The sequence below is a fragment of the Sciurus vulgaris genome, assembly GCF_902686455.1.
Source record: "Sciurus vulgaris genome assembly, chromosome: 8".
NCBI lineage: Eukaryota > Metazoa > Chordata > Mammalia > Rodentia > Sciuridae > Sciurus > Sciurus vulgaris.
The window spans coordinates 29560382-29577204 of NC_136468.1; the positions used below are offsets into that span (position 1 = coordinate 29560382).

The window sequence follows — 16823 nt, forward strand, 5'->3', positions numbered from 1 at the left end:
TTTGAAACTTGAGACAAAACTGAGTAAAAGATGATGAAGTATAAGCAGGGCCATTATCTCTCTTAAGCATTTTAGGAATGCTCATAGCTGCAAAAGCTTGTAAACAATGAGAGATAACATCTTTAACTTTTTCTCCAGAATGGAGAGAAGCAAAAATCAATCCTGAACATGTGTCAATAGACACATGAATAAATTTTAGTTTACCAAAGCTGGGATCATGAGTAACATCCATTTGCCACAAATGATTGGGTAAAAGCCCTCTGGGATTGATGCCTACATGTGGAACTGGAGAATGAATAACACAAGATTGGCATCCCTTAACAATAGTTCTAGCTTGTTCTTTAGTTATTTTAAATCTACGTTGTAATGTCGTACTGTTAACATGAAATTGAGCGGCCTGTTCTACTGAAGAAAATATGAAAATAGTTTGAGTTGTAAGATCAGCTTTATGATTACCTTCATGTAGAGGACCAGGAAAATTAGTACTAACTCTTATATGTCCAACAAACATGGGTTCTTTACGTTCCCATAAGAACTTTTGTGTTTGAAGAAATAACCTAAAAGCTGGAGTTATAAGGAGCTATATAGGTCCAGCCAATTCTAATTTAGGAATTACTTGTGCAATATGATTACTGTCTGTAAAAGGATTTATGAGTTGTTCCTTGAATTCTATAAGGGCTATGACCACATCTTCCATTTGTACCAGTTGAGCAGACTTATGAGAAGTAATATGAGTGATAGTATTTTGGCAAGTGACCACTGCAGCAGTACCATTAGAGGATACATCAGTAAAAACATTTAATGCTCTAGGAATAGGCTGTTTTTTAACTACCTGAGGAAATATAACAGGATGGTTTAAACAAAATGATAATAAGGGAGATTTAGGAATATGGTTATCAAAATTTGCAAAAGTAGAACATTTAGCTATAGCCCAATCATTATCATTAGCGTATAAGTATTCAACTTGTTGGGCTGAGTAAGGAGTGATAATAGTAGTTGGATGAATTCCAAATACTCTAATTGCAGATTTAAGTCCTTGAAGAATGAGTTCTGCTACCATAGAAGTATAGGGTTCAACTACATTTTTTGGAGAGACAGACAAATGTATCCACATCAAAGGTCCCTCTTGCCAGAAAACACCTGTGGGCATATATTGAGAAGGAATTACTACAAACAGAAGTGGTTTTAAGAAATTGATTCTATCACAGTGGGCACACTCGATAGCCCTTTCTACTCTACTTAAAGCTTCTCTAGCTTCATTAGTTAAAAATCTTGGAGAAGATGGATCAGGATCCCCATGGAGTATGTCAAACAAAGGCTTTAACTCTCCTGTGGAGAGGCCCAAAGTTGGCTGAAACCAATTAATATCCCCCAGTAGTTTTTGGAAATCATTTAAAGTGGTTAACCGATCTTTACTGAGCTGGATTTTTTGAGGTTTGATGAATGTGTCCATAATTTGAAATCCTAGATACAAGATAGGGGATCTAGTTTGTACTTTTTCTTCTGCTACAATTAACCCATGTTGTCTTAGGCTGATAGCCATATCCCCAAATATCTCAAGGAGATTTTGATGATCAGGATGAGCTAATAGAATGTCATTCATATAATGGACACAGATGAATTTTGGATACTTTTCTTATGGGTTGTAAAACTTGGTTTACAAAAACCTGACATATAGTTGGGCTGTTTGCCATGCCTTGAGGCAAAACTTTCCAATGATATCTTTGATCTGGTCCTTCATGATTAATAGAAGGAACTGTAAAAGCAAATCTGGGAGCAACTTCAGGATGTAGAGAAATAGAGAAGAAGCAATCCTTTATGTCAATAGCTATCAGGTGAAAATTCTTGGGAATGGCTATAAGGTTAGGAAGTCCAGGCTGAGTAGGACCCATAATTTGCATAGTTTTATTAATCTCTCTAAGGTCATGTAAAAGTCTCCATTCCCCTGATTTTTTTTTAATGATAAATATCGGTGAATTCCAGGGGGAAGTGGAAAGCTCTGTATGTCCTGCTTTCAATTGTTCTTGTACTAATTGTTGGGCCGCCTGTAATTTTTCTTTAAATAGGGGCCACTGAGGGACTCAAACTGGTTTATTAGAAAGCCATGGTATTTTCAAGATATTAATCTCAATGGCCCCTAAGGAAAATATCCTAACCCTGCCCAAGCCTGATTTTTTCTGGCCTTAATGTGTTCAAGGTTCCCTTGTAAATTTTTGCCTAATCCTTTGCCTGGAATATACCCTTGTTTTTTCATTAGCATCCAACCTTCATCACTCGAGCCCATAGGCTCAGTGGTAAGGCGTACTCCCAACTGCTGTAATACATCTCTTCCCCATAAGGTGACTGGCAAACAGGACAAAACATAAGGCTGAAACATTCCCTGATGTCCTTCATCATCTTCCCATTTTAAAATCTTTGCACTTTGTTCTGGGCTATTAGAATATCCAAGACCTTTTAAAGTACACGATGCCCTTTGTAAAGGCCACTGTTTTGGCCAATGTTGAGAATTGATAATGGAAATATCAGCCCCTGTATCAAGTAGTCCTTCTAATTCAATTCCCTGTACTTTGAGTTTATACGTAGGTCTCTTTGAACAATCTTGAGCCCAGCAAACCATAGGTCCTGTACCGGTTGAGCCAAAGCCTCTTTTGTTTCTGTCTTGTGGTAAACATCTAAATGATTCATGAAGACTAGGAAAGAGGAGTAATTGAGCAATTCTGTCACCAGGATTAACAGCAATAATACCACGAGGGGAACTAAGCATTATTTTAATTTCCCCCTGAAAATCAGAATCTGTAACTCCCGGGAGTACTTGAAGCCCTGCTCTAGTAGTTGAACTCCGCCCTAAGAGAAGCCCCACCGTGCCAGGTGGGAGGGGTCCTCAGATTCCAGTAGGAATCAACTGAATCCCCATCTCAGGTGTTAATACTATTCGGGTGATGGAGCAGAGGTCCAATACTGCACTTCCTTTTGTTCCTCTGATAAGGGAGTCAACGGGTAGGAAGGATTGTGTCGAGGAATCATCTGAATTCGTGATCTGATATTGTTCCCCTCTAAAACCCCATACATTTGTGGGCACCAAGGCCAAGGGCCCCGTGCCCCATTTTTTGAATTACTAGGAAGTGCATTCCCCTTAATATCTGTGCGTGATCTATACTTATTAGCCCAACGGCTTCCTTTTCTGCACTTTGGGCAAAAACCTGGGACATGAGGTGAAACAGATTTTACTATAGTCATCTCTTGTCTTTTATTAGAGCATTGTCTCTTTGCCGCTGCATATATCCGTGCATACACTCCAGGATCATATTGATTTTGTGTATCTATTGAAGCATATTGGCCTTCTCCTATGAGCATATCAACATTTCTACCAGGAAACCTTGCTACTGCATTTCTGCAAGCAGTTTTAACAGCGATTTCCTGCCACTGAGCTCTCCAATTCAGATATTGTCCTCCAAATAACACTGCTCTGCACAATTGTTTCCAATCATTAGGAGTTAAATTTAAATGACTCAAAGACTCAAGCATACTTAAGGTAAATGGCGCCTGAGGTCCATACGTCATAACTGCCTTTTTAAAGTTTTTAATGGTTTTAAAGTCTAATGGTTGATGGTATCTCTTTCTATTTTGATCCTCAAATACAGGCAAGTTCCATGAATTTTGAGGTTCTTTGTATTTAAGGGCATCTAAGCTCTTAGAAATGTCCTGAATAGCCTTAGTCAGAGGATCCTCCCATGATGGTGCGGAAGGTTGAATAAGATTTGGCTTTCCCTTATCTTTTTCCTTTGTTTTTCCTAAATTGTTTAAGTAATTGCTTTCTAAGTCACTACCACTTAATTCTTCCTCACTTTGTTCTGTTTGTTGAACAGTTTCCTTCACCGTCATGTCATTACCTTTTAATACATCTTTTTTAACTTCATCATTTGGGTCTTTGAAATTTCCGACCCCATTTTTTCTTACTATCCCTCACCCTTAAAGCGCTATGGCCAGAGACTTCCGCGAGGCTCATACTTTCTCTCGCCCTATTCCTGCAAGGTTCCTCAGTTTACCCACCGTGCCGATTTCCCTTTTCCTTTCCCCGTACGGGCCACTATTTGTTGCCGCCCGCAGCAATAATCCCGCGGTAATTTATCGGAGGTGAACTGGAACTGAACTACTTCTATTACTGAGCTGCTTCCTTGCTTGTTTGCTTGTTCGCTAGTTTATAGAGGAAGAGAGGCTTTGCTTACTTTTAGTTTTAGAGGAAGAGAGGCTTTGAGAGGAAGACAGACTTTGCTTAGAGGAAGAGAGACTTTACTTATCAGGAAAAGAGACTTTGCTTAGAGGAAAAGAGACTTCGCTTAATTTTAGAGAATGCTACTCTTTCAGAGAGGCTACACTTATCAAAGGTCTACTGCTTCTTAAAGGTGGGTTGCTTCTTGGAGGTGCGGCGTGCGGCATGTGGCCTACATCCTACAACCTGCAACCTAGAGTTGTCTGCTTAATCCTGCATTCTGCAATCTATCAGAGGTGCTGCTTATCCAAGGTGCTTCCTATAGATGTGTGTCTTATATACCTAAGGCAGCCAATCAGCTTAGGATTAAGTAGCACGGTTGGAGCATGCGCCAAGGTACCAATTAAGAATGAATGAGGAACATCTGTTGACCACTAGCGCTGCAGAAGAGACATTAACTAATCAGGCAAAGGTAGATCACCCCGTGTTAACACTAATTATGTGCCACCTCTTGGCTCAACGCCAGCCGCCATCCTAGGGCTACCCAAACATGTCTCTGCACTTGGCTGATTAAAACATCCTCATTGTAGAGCGATGAAATGCTACAGATCAAGAGGCAAAATTATCTTGGGCATCTTAAGGTCTTAAAAAAAAAAAACAGTCCATTTACATTTAACCTTTCATCTGACCTCACATTCTCTTGGCTAATAGGTAAACCTTTCTGGATGTACTCTTAAGCTTAACAGACCTATCACCTCCACCAACCCTAAAGTGGACAATCCTACAAGATAACATCTGATACCTATAGAAAAAATTGGCCCTCTTTGCTGTGTCCACCTGTCTAATACCCCACAAATGGATTTGTTAAATGTATTCACTTATGACTTTCTTTGTTCTTGGGCTATAAAAGTTCGCTAACCTCTTTCAATGTGGAGCATGCCTGTTTTAGTCAGTTTTTTCACCGTCATGACCAAAAGGCCTGACAAGAACAATTTAGAGGAGGAAAAGTTTATTTAGGACACACAGTTTCAGAGGTCTCAGTCCACAGACAGGCAACTCTGTTGCTCTGGGCTTGAAGAGAGGCAGGGCATGGTGGCAGAAGGGTGTGGATAAGAAAAGCAGCTCAGGACGTTGCAATTAGGAAGGTGAGAGACTATTCCACTCACCAGAGACAAAATATCTACCTCAAAGTCTTGCTGCCAATGACCCATCTCCTTCATGCGCATCCCACCTGCCTAAGGTTACCACCCATTTATCAGAGGATTAATATGCTGATTAAGTTAATGCTCTCATAAACCGATCATTTCACCTCTAAGTTTTTTCGAATTATCTCATACTGAGAGGTATCTATGAACCATCCGTGGGAACAGAGTGACATTAGAGCCATTAAGCAGGGAAGCCTGGTCTTGGGAACTCCCAGTGAACCCGCTGGTTCAAGAACTCCTGATTCAAGTGGTAGCCTGTCTTAGCTCACCGCTTAAGTTCAAGCACAGCCTTCCTGAGAAGGGTGTAGTTTGTCAAACGCCAATCAGCCTGTTTACTGAAAGAGCCCCTGCCACACCAGGAAACAAGCTCCAGAACAAAACTCGTCCATTGAAGCCTTATCCCTGCCTTTGATGTACTCCCCCTTAAATAAAGTATTGGGACCTTTATTACTTGTTTAAGTGCTCTGCTTTTTAAATCTAACGTTTGGCTTTGTCTCTAATCTTTTATTGATTATTTCAGACTTTCACTTTCACAGGTGGCTCACAGCTCCTGAGCAGGAGCCTGGTCTGCCTCTGCCTGGGTGTTGGCCACTCTGTCAGGTTCACAGATGACCTTTTGGGAGAAACTTCCTATCTAAACCCTAAAGATACCACTCAGGGTAACTTGAAGGTGTTCCTGGATCATGGTCACTCACATTTGGCTCTGAATAAGCTATTTCCTATTTCCTTTAATGCAGAGTTATTATTTGATGCTGACATATCTCATTATTTCTGTTCCTAAAATCAAATGCCACCTGAGCTAACTGGCTCTCTCTCCTTCTCCACTTGCCTTCCAGGCTACAAAATCCTAGGGTGGGAAAGGTCTCAGCACCCCACTCCCCACACACACTGTCCAATAGTTCTTCCTGTTACCTTCTCAGCTATAATGTAGCTTCTAGATCTTGAGCAGGAACAGGAAAATAATTACCATGATTTTGTGACTGCATCTTGTCTTCCTAGAATCATGTTTACTTTTTAAAATCACCTTTACTTTTTAAAAATATATATATATATATATATATTGAGCTTATAAACGTTACTTGTTTCAGCAGAAAACCCCATTTCAGGTTTTGTTTTTGTTTTTGTTTTTTGTTTTTTTCCATTGTGAACTAGTTGAACTTTTTCATTGAGATGGTCACATTGTCTCATTGAATTTCAGGTCACTCGCCATTTCTTTTCTCTTGATTCCACAGAGAGTCTTAAGAGGACTGAACTCCAAAGAACTCTGACCTACTCTCACTCTTGCTTCCCTGGCAGAGTTCACTTTCAGTTAAAAACTTTAAATACATTCATGTTCAAGAGTGTGGTCAGAGGAAATACCTTCTGTGGGGCCTGGACAATTAGCTCAGTGGTTCTGTAACTCCTCACAACAAATGCCTCTTTCGTTTTCTCTCTCAGTGCTCAATGCTTTGTAAAATTTCTAGCCAGGTTAAGATGATGGTTTATGAATTTCTTCAATCTATTGGAATTATCTACACCTTTGAATATTTTTATTTATTAAAAAAGATGTCCTTTCTTCCCATCTGTGCCAGCAGCATTGCCAGCTGCTGGTGTTTCTTCCAGTCTAGGGAACTAAAGCTCATTCCTGAACCATCCTCCATATATGTTACTTCATGTAGGTTTTTGCATCTATTTCAGATCTCCTTTGATTCCATTCCATCCTTCAATGATGCATTTTATTATTAAGGTAATGTGTGTTCTACATTTTTGTTGAATACCAGGCTAAGTTTTAATGCATAATCATGTCATATGAGCAGCCAGGAACTTGTATATGAATTCTTATTACGAGTAATATTTCTTTAATAAAACCAAATAAAGAGAAAATGCAACAAATTTAATAATCAAATGGTAGGACTAAAAAGACTGTGTTAAAATTCCCAGGTATCACATTGTGCCATTTATCATCTGTGGACACTTTCGGTGAAAACAAGAATTATAAGGTTCTTGAAATATATAATAATACACAGTAAGAATTAGTTAACAGATTTTTTAAAAGAATATTGAGGTCACATACAATTCAGAATTATTAATAGTGTTCTGGCTATACATTTTATAATTGTCAACCATGTAGGTTTTAAAGCTTCATAGTATGTTTCTGAAAATAACTGCAGATTATTATACTCTCATCACTTTATATCAATGAAAACATTGAGATGGAAGGCAAATGGGCACTGGGATCTTCAGAGGACAACAGAGTATTTAGTCAGCTTTATCTAGAGGTTTGAGAAATGTTCTCATTACAGAGTGAATACAGTACAATGATCAGATCATTTTAGGGTCACAGAGTGTTACCAATACTACAGATGGTTTATATGGTCTGACTCAATTTTTCTGCCACTGAAAAAATGGAGGCCTTATCCCAAATAGGAATTATCCAAAATCATATAGCTCATTAATGCAGAGCCCAAATCAAACCTCCCAGATAAGTTTCCTTCCTGTCATGCCAGTATACCACCATCTTCCGACTTTCAGCAGCAGAAGCTCCTAAAATGCAAGCCAAGCCCTTGAAGTACCTGTGCCTGAATAAAGTCTATTTGTGTGTCTCTTTTTTCTTCTAGTTGCCCCTCCCAGGCCCTCGCGGCTATGATTCAAGTTCACTGCTTCTGCATCAGAGTTCACCAGTTTTTACCAGATCCTCAACTAGTCCAGTCACAACTCACTAGTCATTAACCGTGCCAAAGTACTCAGGAAGGGATCTAAACAATTTTTCCTACAGGTATGTGGGTTTACCATGGTCTTCCTAGGATAAGCCTCAGTCTGTTATTGAACTCCATGGAAAGGAACCAGCATGAAGTTTAAACTAGCGACTTACACAAAAACGGTTTATAAGGTTCCTTTTATTTTTTCATTTGGTCTGAATATACCCCAATTAACTTGGAAAGTCAGAATGTATATTCTTATAACTTAGATCTTGTTACCTACTTTACCATATAGAAAATATTTTTTTGAAGAAGAAGTGACACTGGTTTTAAATCCAAACATATGATTACCTAGGCATTTTTGAGAAGATCAAAACAACTTTCTAATCATTGACCCTGAAATTATATGTATAGCCAAAATGTAGCAGTAAAGACACAAATATTTAATCATTGGTCCAATCTGCGGAGAACTTCAGAACCAGGAATTTCTAACCAGATAAATGCAGAGGACAGTCCTCTGGCAGTTGAGTGGCAGGTATCTGTTGTATAGGAGAAGAGGTAGAGTCTTTTGAAAAGGTAGAGTCTTTTGAGAGAGTACATAATTCATATCACACAGGGCCTGACTTACTGTGTATTTCAAAATCTGTAAAAGAGAGGAGACAAAATTAGGCTTTCAGTAAATATTTTTTTGATGCTCCATTCATGTACAGTCCATTGAAGATTTTAGCTTTATCATTTAAAGCACTGAACAAAACTAGCTCTATTATCTTGCAATCATTTTCCCAGAAATATATTTTGGGCATACATTAGAATAAAATCCATCAGAGGAAAAAGAAAAAAAGAGAGGTAAAGCAACAAAGTTATCCAATAATGGAGAAACAAAGGAAGGACAGAATTTCAACATACATTATAAAATTTTCTTTGGCATGTGTACAAAAGTCATTCCAGCCAGGCAACCGTATGTCTATAATGTGGCAGAGTTGTTCTCTGGGCAAGAATCCAGGGCTCTAGCCTACCACTCTCTAATTTGGATTAATAATTCATTGTATTATCTAAAAAGCCTGCCTAATATACCTTGTCAGCTGAACCATAAAAAAACAACTCACTTCAAGTCACATACGCAGTTTTCGATGTCACCATGTAAAACATGTATCCACTTTAATCTGATGTGGTAATACCTTCATTTAATGAGGATGTAAAAAGAAGCATCTAGCACAGATAACTCACCCATAGGTACCTGGAAAGAGAAAGGGAGGAAAGAGAGAACATGAGGGAGAGGGGAAAAGAGATCAGTATGTGTCAATGTCTGTCATGTCTGGAAATATGCAGTTCTCAACACAGTACTCTGAGGCATAGTAAAGAATTCCTATTGTGGAGATTAAGACTTGGGAAAGGTAAAGAAATTATCCATATCTGTTAGCCTAGTTGAAAGACTCCAATTTTTTCATGGAAATGACAACCTGAGTAGTCAAAAAAAAAAAAAACTTGAAAAAAACTAGAAAATAATTCATGTATGAGCAGACATTTGATATGTGGTACAAGCTGTGTATATAAGCACTAGAAAAATTTCAAATAATATTAATCAAATATTATTAGTAAAAGCAAGTAAGAACACTTCATGGAGATAGGGCTTGACATCGCTCTCGTTCTTAAATCATGGGTCACTCTATATTTAAACACTGACCTAATTCCCCAAACTGAGAAACACCAGATGGGTGTGAAACTTCAAGATACTTGAGTTTTAACAGGAAGAGCTCCAGGCTGACCAGAGTCAAAGGTTAAAGATAACATCTTTTTTCTTGGAGGAAGGAAGCAGAGAAGACGGCCTCTTCCTCTTCTAGAAATCTTTCTGGCTGGCTGATAGATCACAGCTGCAGCAAGAGGCATGTTTTAACTTCTTTATTGAGCAAGTGAAATTCACTCATGGAGATGTCTTTGCATTGCCCATTTAAGAAGGCCATCCATATTAAGAGAAGGATTTTACTCTTACCAAACCTTTCTTGTTTTTTTAACATCTATTGCCCTTAATAAGTCATTTTAAAATTCTAGCATTACTGACATGCTTTTAAAAAAATGGCTACCCTGAAGTTCATAAATGAGACTCAGTAGACATGCAAAGCATAGTTCATTTTCTTACTGAAAACATTTCACTTTCAGTATCATGAATTGTCATTTGTTTAGTGTGGTAGAAAAGTAGTCAGATGAACAGTAGAGAATCTTTCACCAAAATGACATTTTTCCCCATTGATTATGCAAACACTGTTAAGATTGATTAAAGAGAATACCTTGACTATCTGGTCCCCAGTTTTCCCATCTGTCATTGGAAGAGACTAGAATTAATGATGAGTATTTTTTCCAGGTGTGACATTTCCAGATGTTGTAGAGATCAAGAAATCTGAGAACTTAAAAATATTCTTTAGACTTAGCACGTAAGTAGCCGGTGGTAATAACTTTGTAGACATTACTTTCTATGAAGAAATTTTGGAAAGGGGTCAGGAGGATGTGTGGGAGGAAGGGTCAAGTCAAGATGCAATTAAAGAATGAATGAGGGAAGAGCAAGTTGAGAGAGGGACTGCAGACATCTTTAAAAGAACTCGATCCTAAAGAGAAGGATATAATGAGGTTGAATGAAAGGGAATGTCCATTTGGAGGATAGAGAAGATTGCTTGCTTGCATTTAATGATAAGAGAAGCATAAGTACTTTTAAAAGTCTTTGGGACCTTTTAAAGAGAGAGAGGTAGAATTATTAAAGTAATGAGGTCCTGAACAGAAACAAGTAAACAGTTTTCAAAGCATAGGTGCAAGGATTCCCCTTGGAGAGAAGCAAGTGTGGAAACACTTCAGGAAAATGGCTAACTCCTTTGAGAAGGATGGAAAAAGACAGAGGTTGACGGAGTGACCTCTTAGGAAATACATACAACTTCACTGAACTTCAAAAATTCGAACCCTTTTTGTAACAAGATTGACTTTTCATGTATTCAGGGACTAATCAGAATTTGGATATTTATGTCACATCAGAAAAAAATACATAGCTAGGGAGAATCAATCTAAATTTAATGCCAGATTCCTTTGTTTACACTTTCCCTCCCTGCAGAGTCATGCCTTCATGAATAACAAGGGCAGAAATAGGTTATAAAATTGGTCATTAAGACTTTTTATTGTATATTATAATCACTTCCTTTTTAGATTTTATCTAAAGAAACCACAGAGAGTATTCTTTAGGAGAAAAACCACTGAACTGAGAATCCAAACACAAGGCTACTTTGAGCTGCAATCTATGGTCTGGGAACCTGCACAAATTGGTTTTGCAGCCAGGGTCTCTTTCTCACCCAGAGGTGAGGGGGTACCTAAGGAACTGTGGATAGATCTCTTTCAGATAAAAATTTCTCAGCCAGGCATGGTGTTACAGTCCAGTAGGCCCAGCTACTTGGGAGGCTGAGGGGGAAGGATGTCTTGAGTTCATGAGTTCAAGACCAGCCTGGGAAAAATAGTGAGACTCCATGACAAATAAGTAAATAAATAAATTAAAAATAAATAAATAAACTCCTTTAACTTCTACATTAGAGAACATTTCCAAAATCTGACAGGAACCTAGAAAATAAGTAAAGAAAATGTTTCTCTTGGAGATTTACCTTGAAATTAGTACTTAAATTTTAAAAAGGAATTGAGATTTCTTTTTCAAATAGATTAGCATTCCACATGAAATTCTTTTCTGTTATTGTTTAATTTTCTGTCTCTAGTGCTAGTTAAATACCATTAGTGTCACTTTGGTCCTTAATATATTTAATATGTCAAGCTGACTCATTTTCTTCTGTTAAAAGGATAGAGTTTAATTCACAAGGTTTAAAGGTCAGAAACACAAGCCTTGTTCCTCAGGGAAAATAATTCTTGTGTGTGCTTTCTCCATTCCCATAGTCAACTCAAAATCAATCTAAATCTCCAGAGAAACAGAAGTAGTTACACTGATAAAAATTGTCAGGATAATTAGTCACATTCAGAAGTACTGATTTCTAAAAATACTCAGGGCACAGAAAATCAGAATTTGGTTAACTGTGGTATATATTATTTCTAATTTAAATGGGCATCTATTTATTTTTCACCTACCTGGGAGGGGAAATGATATATACCTCTATGATTGAGGTATGATTTGGATGTATCCTCCAGGGTCTTTGTGTTAAGGGCTAGATTTTGAGACCACGGTGCTTTAGGACATGGGACCTACTGAAAGGAAGTTAGGAAGTGTGTCTTTGGAGGGAATACTAGGCCTGAACCCCTCTCTCTCTTTGCTTCCTAGATGCAGGAAGGTGAATAGACCTCCTCCAATGTGAGCCCACCGTGATGTACTGGACCACCACAGACAGAAAATAACTATGGTCTCAAATCTAAAACTGTGAGCCAAAAATAAACTTTTCCTCCTCATAAGTTGATTTTTTCAGCTATTTTATTATGGTGACAGAAAGCTAACACAGATTGTCTTAAATAAGACTTGTTCACCACCCAAAAGACCAGAGTCTCACTTAAATTAGCTGGAGTTAAATAATGAGATATTGTTAAAAGCAAACAATAGAAATCTCACAACTAAATATCAATCCAAGAACAAAGCAAAAACAGGTCAGAGAAGCAGGTCCACCCTTAACAATGGTGACAAATGGCTAAGAGTACAATGGAGATTAACATGCCTTGTGACCAAATATTTAAAAATGATAAGATATAAAGTTGTTAAATAAAATTTATTTTGTCCTCCTACTTGACAAACTTGCTAATAATGCAAACCTATGGCTTATTATTACTGGGAGTTGGCAAAACATCATATAAATAAAGTTTCACTCTACTTAACCAAGTACTCTGTTGGTAGGTTATAGATGTTTGGATAGCTAATAAAATAAAGACTTGTATAAGAACAAATAATATATTTATTCTGTAAATTAATTCCAATTTTAATTTTATCAAATTTGCTAACAATGAGGTATAGTCAAAATGTGCACTCAATTTGTGCTTTATCAACAGTAATGTATATTAGACAATGGTTCTTAAATACTATATCTGCATATTTCGATTTGGAGAAACTGTTTTAACGAGGCAGTGGAAACAGGAAGTGTCAATAACTCAGAAATGAAGTAAGAATTCTATATATCAAATTCAAAATTACATATGAAAACTATCATTCCACAGAATATATTACAAAATATGTTTATTTTATAATATTAATTTATAATATTTTATGCCTATTTTCAAATATCCTAAAACAATAAATAGGACTTCTTAGTTACGTAAAGAAATAGTATCACACATGCTACAACTCACATTTAAACATGTTTATAAGTAATCTGAACTGTTTTATGTAAAATGTCCGTCTCTCACATACACAACAGTTGCAAACGCTATGCTAGTTTGTGAATATCTCTGGAACCACAAATTGGAATATTAAAGAAAAACATGAAAATAAACATCCTACACTATTGGAAATCACATTTTATTATGCAAGAATGTATTGTACTCATGCTGGTTGAGAGAAACAGTTAAGTAGGAAGTCAGTTTGTTTTTCCTCTTATCCAAGAGCTTCTGCTTGCCCTAACTGGTCCTGCACTCTGAAGCAATGTCCACTGCTGACATCAAAGAGAAACAGCTTTAATTGAACCCAGCTGCTTTTTGTTTTAAGGACTTACTTAATACAGAGATGTGGGAAATGACTTCCTTTAAGACCGAATCTTTCTAGTCCCAAGAGTGGATGTTCAGAATTTGAGGTCTTGCTGTGCCAGTGTGGTGTACTGGCTTTCAAAGGACAGATGTGTCTTTGTGCTCTGTAATAAATTGAATTTTATGTGTGTGTTTATGGTATGTGGGACCCACGTGCTTTAAGGGGTCCAGGACTTGTTTGGATCTAAGAGTGATCTTTCACGAAGGGATCAGGAAATCTGCGAGGACACTAGTTATTTTCCAATGAGCCACACGGTCTGTTCCTTCTCTGCTTGTTGCTCTCTTCTCTTTGTTCTTTCTATAAGTTGACTTTTTCAGCTTTCTATAATTTCTACTCCAAAAATTTCAGCTTGTTCATTGCTTTGATCTGCAGTGACTCCAACCCTACTCTCCTGGATCTTTCAGTGGAAGCTCTCATTGCCATTTTGAGGGGCTTGGTTTTCTAGGCTTCTGCCTCCAAATTCCCATGAAAGAAGCAACCAGACTGGCTCAAATGGAATCAGATGTGCACCTCTGGTTCAGCTAAGTAAAGAAAAGCAAAATATTTAGCATGATGTCAAATTTATACATTAATCTTTCTAAAATTCAGTGTTTGTGATCTACTGGCAATTAGAAACTTCTTCCAACACAGGAATACTACTATTCAAAAATCAAATACTTTTGAGTCTTATTCTTCAGGAAATAAATGCTTTAGTACTAAGTAAATATTATAAAGTTTTTTTGGGGGAAGGGGTAACAGGGATTAAACTCAGGGGCACTCAACCACTGAGCCACATCCTCAGCCCTATTTTGTATTTTATCTAGAGATAGGGTCTCACTGAGTTGCTTAGTGCCTCGTGGTTGCTGAAGCTGGATTTGAACTTGAGATTCTCCTACCTCATAAACTTTGTAAGGAATGAATTTAGTGTGTGTATATAAAATTCCATCTGTTGAGGTGGTGATTTTTACAGTTTTGATTTCTGTGTTGCCAGTGGAGTATATTAAATAATTGAAGGAGTGAATGAATGATAAATTCCTTCTATAGTCTATCAGATGTATTAGACTGCATGACATAAAGAACAAGACCTTAGAAGACATTACACAAAGACCTACGACAGCTGTGTGCCTCCAGATTAGTCATTTACTCTCACTTCCCCCCACCCGACAAGGCCAGGTTCCTTTTCCTATAGTAATACTTATTATGTCTGCCTCAAATGTTCTTCCCAGTATTTTTTGTCTCACTGTAGAACCCATTCATTCTTAAACTCCTGGTCTGTGGTCAACTATTAACTTCTCTAAGGTCCTCCCTGATGTTTTTATGGCTTTTTATAAGTAGTCTCTTGTCGTTTTTCCTTCCTGACAATCTCCTAAATCTACGATTATCTTATTTTTCTGGTTATTTTGTCTCTTCACTATAATGAAAACTCTATATCCATATCCAGCTATTACCTGAATATTCCGATAATATTTTAGCATATATTAGGTCCTAACTATTATTTGTTCAATGTAAGCGTTAATAATGAAATAAGAAGGCCTAACTGATCACAATATTAATGTGGAGAAATTTGTATACTGCTGGGAATTTATGTGATAGGCAGCACACTGGCAGCATCATATGCTTCACAAAGCTGAGAAAAGAGCAAAGTTCTGCTAGGTTCAGGGAGGAAATTTGTGGGAAGGCAAGGACAAGGCATTACAAAGAAAGGGGCATGTGATCTCTGTGTTAAAGGACAAGCAGATTTATTTTTACAGACAGGGAAGGAGTGAAAGACATCCCAGGCAGGGTTCGTAACTGTTAATCATTTAAGTGATATGTGAGGGTAGGCCAAGGGGCACAGAATTCCCAGCATACCAACTGCAGTGTTTATACGCCTTCCTTCCTCACTCAAGAAATCTTAATGAGATGAAAGCATATTAGAGGAAGGTTATTATTAGTAATAATGTCTTCTCCCTTACTCTCAAAATATTTTTTAAAAGAGAGAGATCTAAAAAGCAGTTACTGTTATGACTTTGATGTTTCAAAACACTCCCACCAGTCTCTAAAATTGCCCCATCCGTGTCCTTAAGATCAGACCAGAAAACATCTTTTGTATCATCACACCTGTTTCTCACCCCTACGGAGCACCCCCTTATTTTCTTCTTTGTATGTTTCCTACAAATGTAAAAGAAATGATGGTAAAAACCTCACTTGGGCAAAACAGAAAGTTCACAACATCTAGTTTGTGACCTAAGACCAGCAAAAAGGGCTAAGGGCTTTGGGGGGTCAATCACAATCTCCATATCAGATTGTAGTCTGTCGCTTATGTTCCACGTAGGTCCCTAGGATCTGACACCTGAAAGAAGGAAAGATGTTTCATCTTACACGCAGATGGTATTCACTAACCATGAGCTCCTGGCCAGGTAGATCAGATGTTAAAATCTCAATAGCAATAAAGTCAGGGAGTAATCCTAATACAAGGCACTCAGCTGCAACCGAGGGAAATGAATCCCTGACCACAGACTCTCCACCACCCTGATCTTGCTTAACATCGCCCCCTGCTCCCCCCCCCCGCCCCAAAAGAAAAAGGGAGAATGTAAACTCAATAAAGCATATTTCCATGCTAGCAGTATGACTCCAAATTTTTATCAAGAACCCAATGATTCATTCATAATTTGGATAGGAAAAGAAGTTTGTCAGGTGGAACGTATTTGGCGCGACGTACAGAACCCTAACAGTTGTGGGCCCAGGCTGGAGTCATTTCAGTATTGTCTTGTACTTTTCCATGGCCCCGAAGATCAATGTTTTTAAAAACTCTCTTTCTATGGTGAACTGAGCACCGGGAGCGGGAGGGTGGCGGAGTAATGCTTTGCTGCTCGTGAAGCATTTCCTCCACAGACCTACCGCCATTCTCCAGTCCAGCCTTGTCAGTGTCCCAGGAAAGTGGACTTGGACCTGGCGTTGAGACAGCACTTCGGGAAGCCTACAACACAGAACAACATGAAGTATCACACCAAATAAGCAGCAGCTGAAAACAGTCCTACGAATCTGGGCCAAGGGAACAAGCATCATCCTGA

At 38.1% G+C, this 16823-nt stretch overlaps 1 protein-coding gene and 1 long non-coding RNA gene across 3 annotated transcripts in view; both read right to left on the reverse strand.

Annotated features, from left to right (window-relative positions):
* Positions 1-8404: 8404 nt before the first annotated feature.
* On the reverse strand, positions 8405-11562 carry LOC306667350. The gene is made up of 2 exons (XR_013765506.1): positions 10379-11562; positions 8405-8736 (listed from the first exon to the last, which is right to left on the reverse strand). It is a non-coding gene; the product is annotated as an uncharacterized lncRNA (long non-coding RNA).
* A 15-nt stretch (positions 11563-11577) lies between these two features.
* Positions 11578-16823, reverse strand: part of LOC306667347 (uncharacterized protein) — a 36944-nt gene continuing 31698 nt past the window's right edge. The window contains exons 2-3 of one of the 2 annotated variants that reach the window (XR_013765503.1): positions 16651-16729; positions 11578-16102 (exon numbers count right to left, since the gene is read on the reverse strand). Coding sequence is in view for 1 of the 2 variants with exons in the window: in XM_079149853.1 (XP_079005979.1) it covers positions 16478-16729 (252 nt within the window). In the remaining variant the exon portion in view is untranslated. Of the gene's footprint in view, positions 16103-16321; positions 16730-16823 lie in introns of those variants that run through there. The other variant, XM_079149853.1, reaches the window with a different exon arrangement.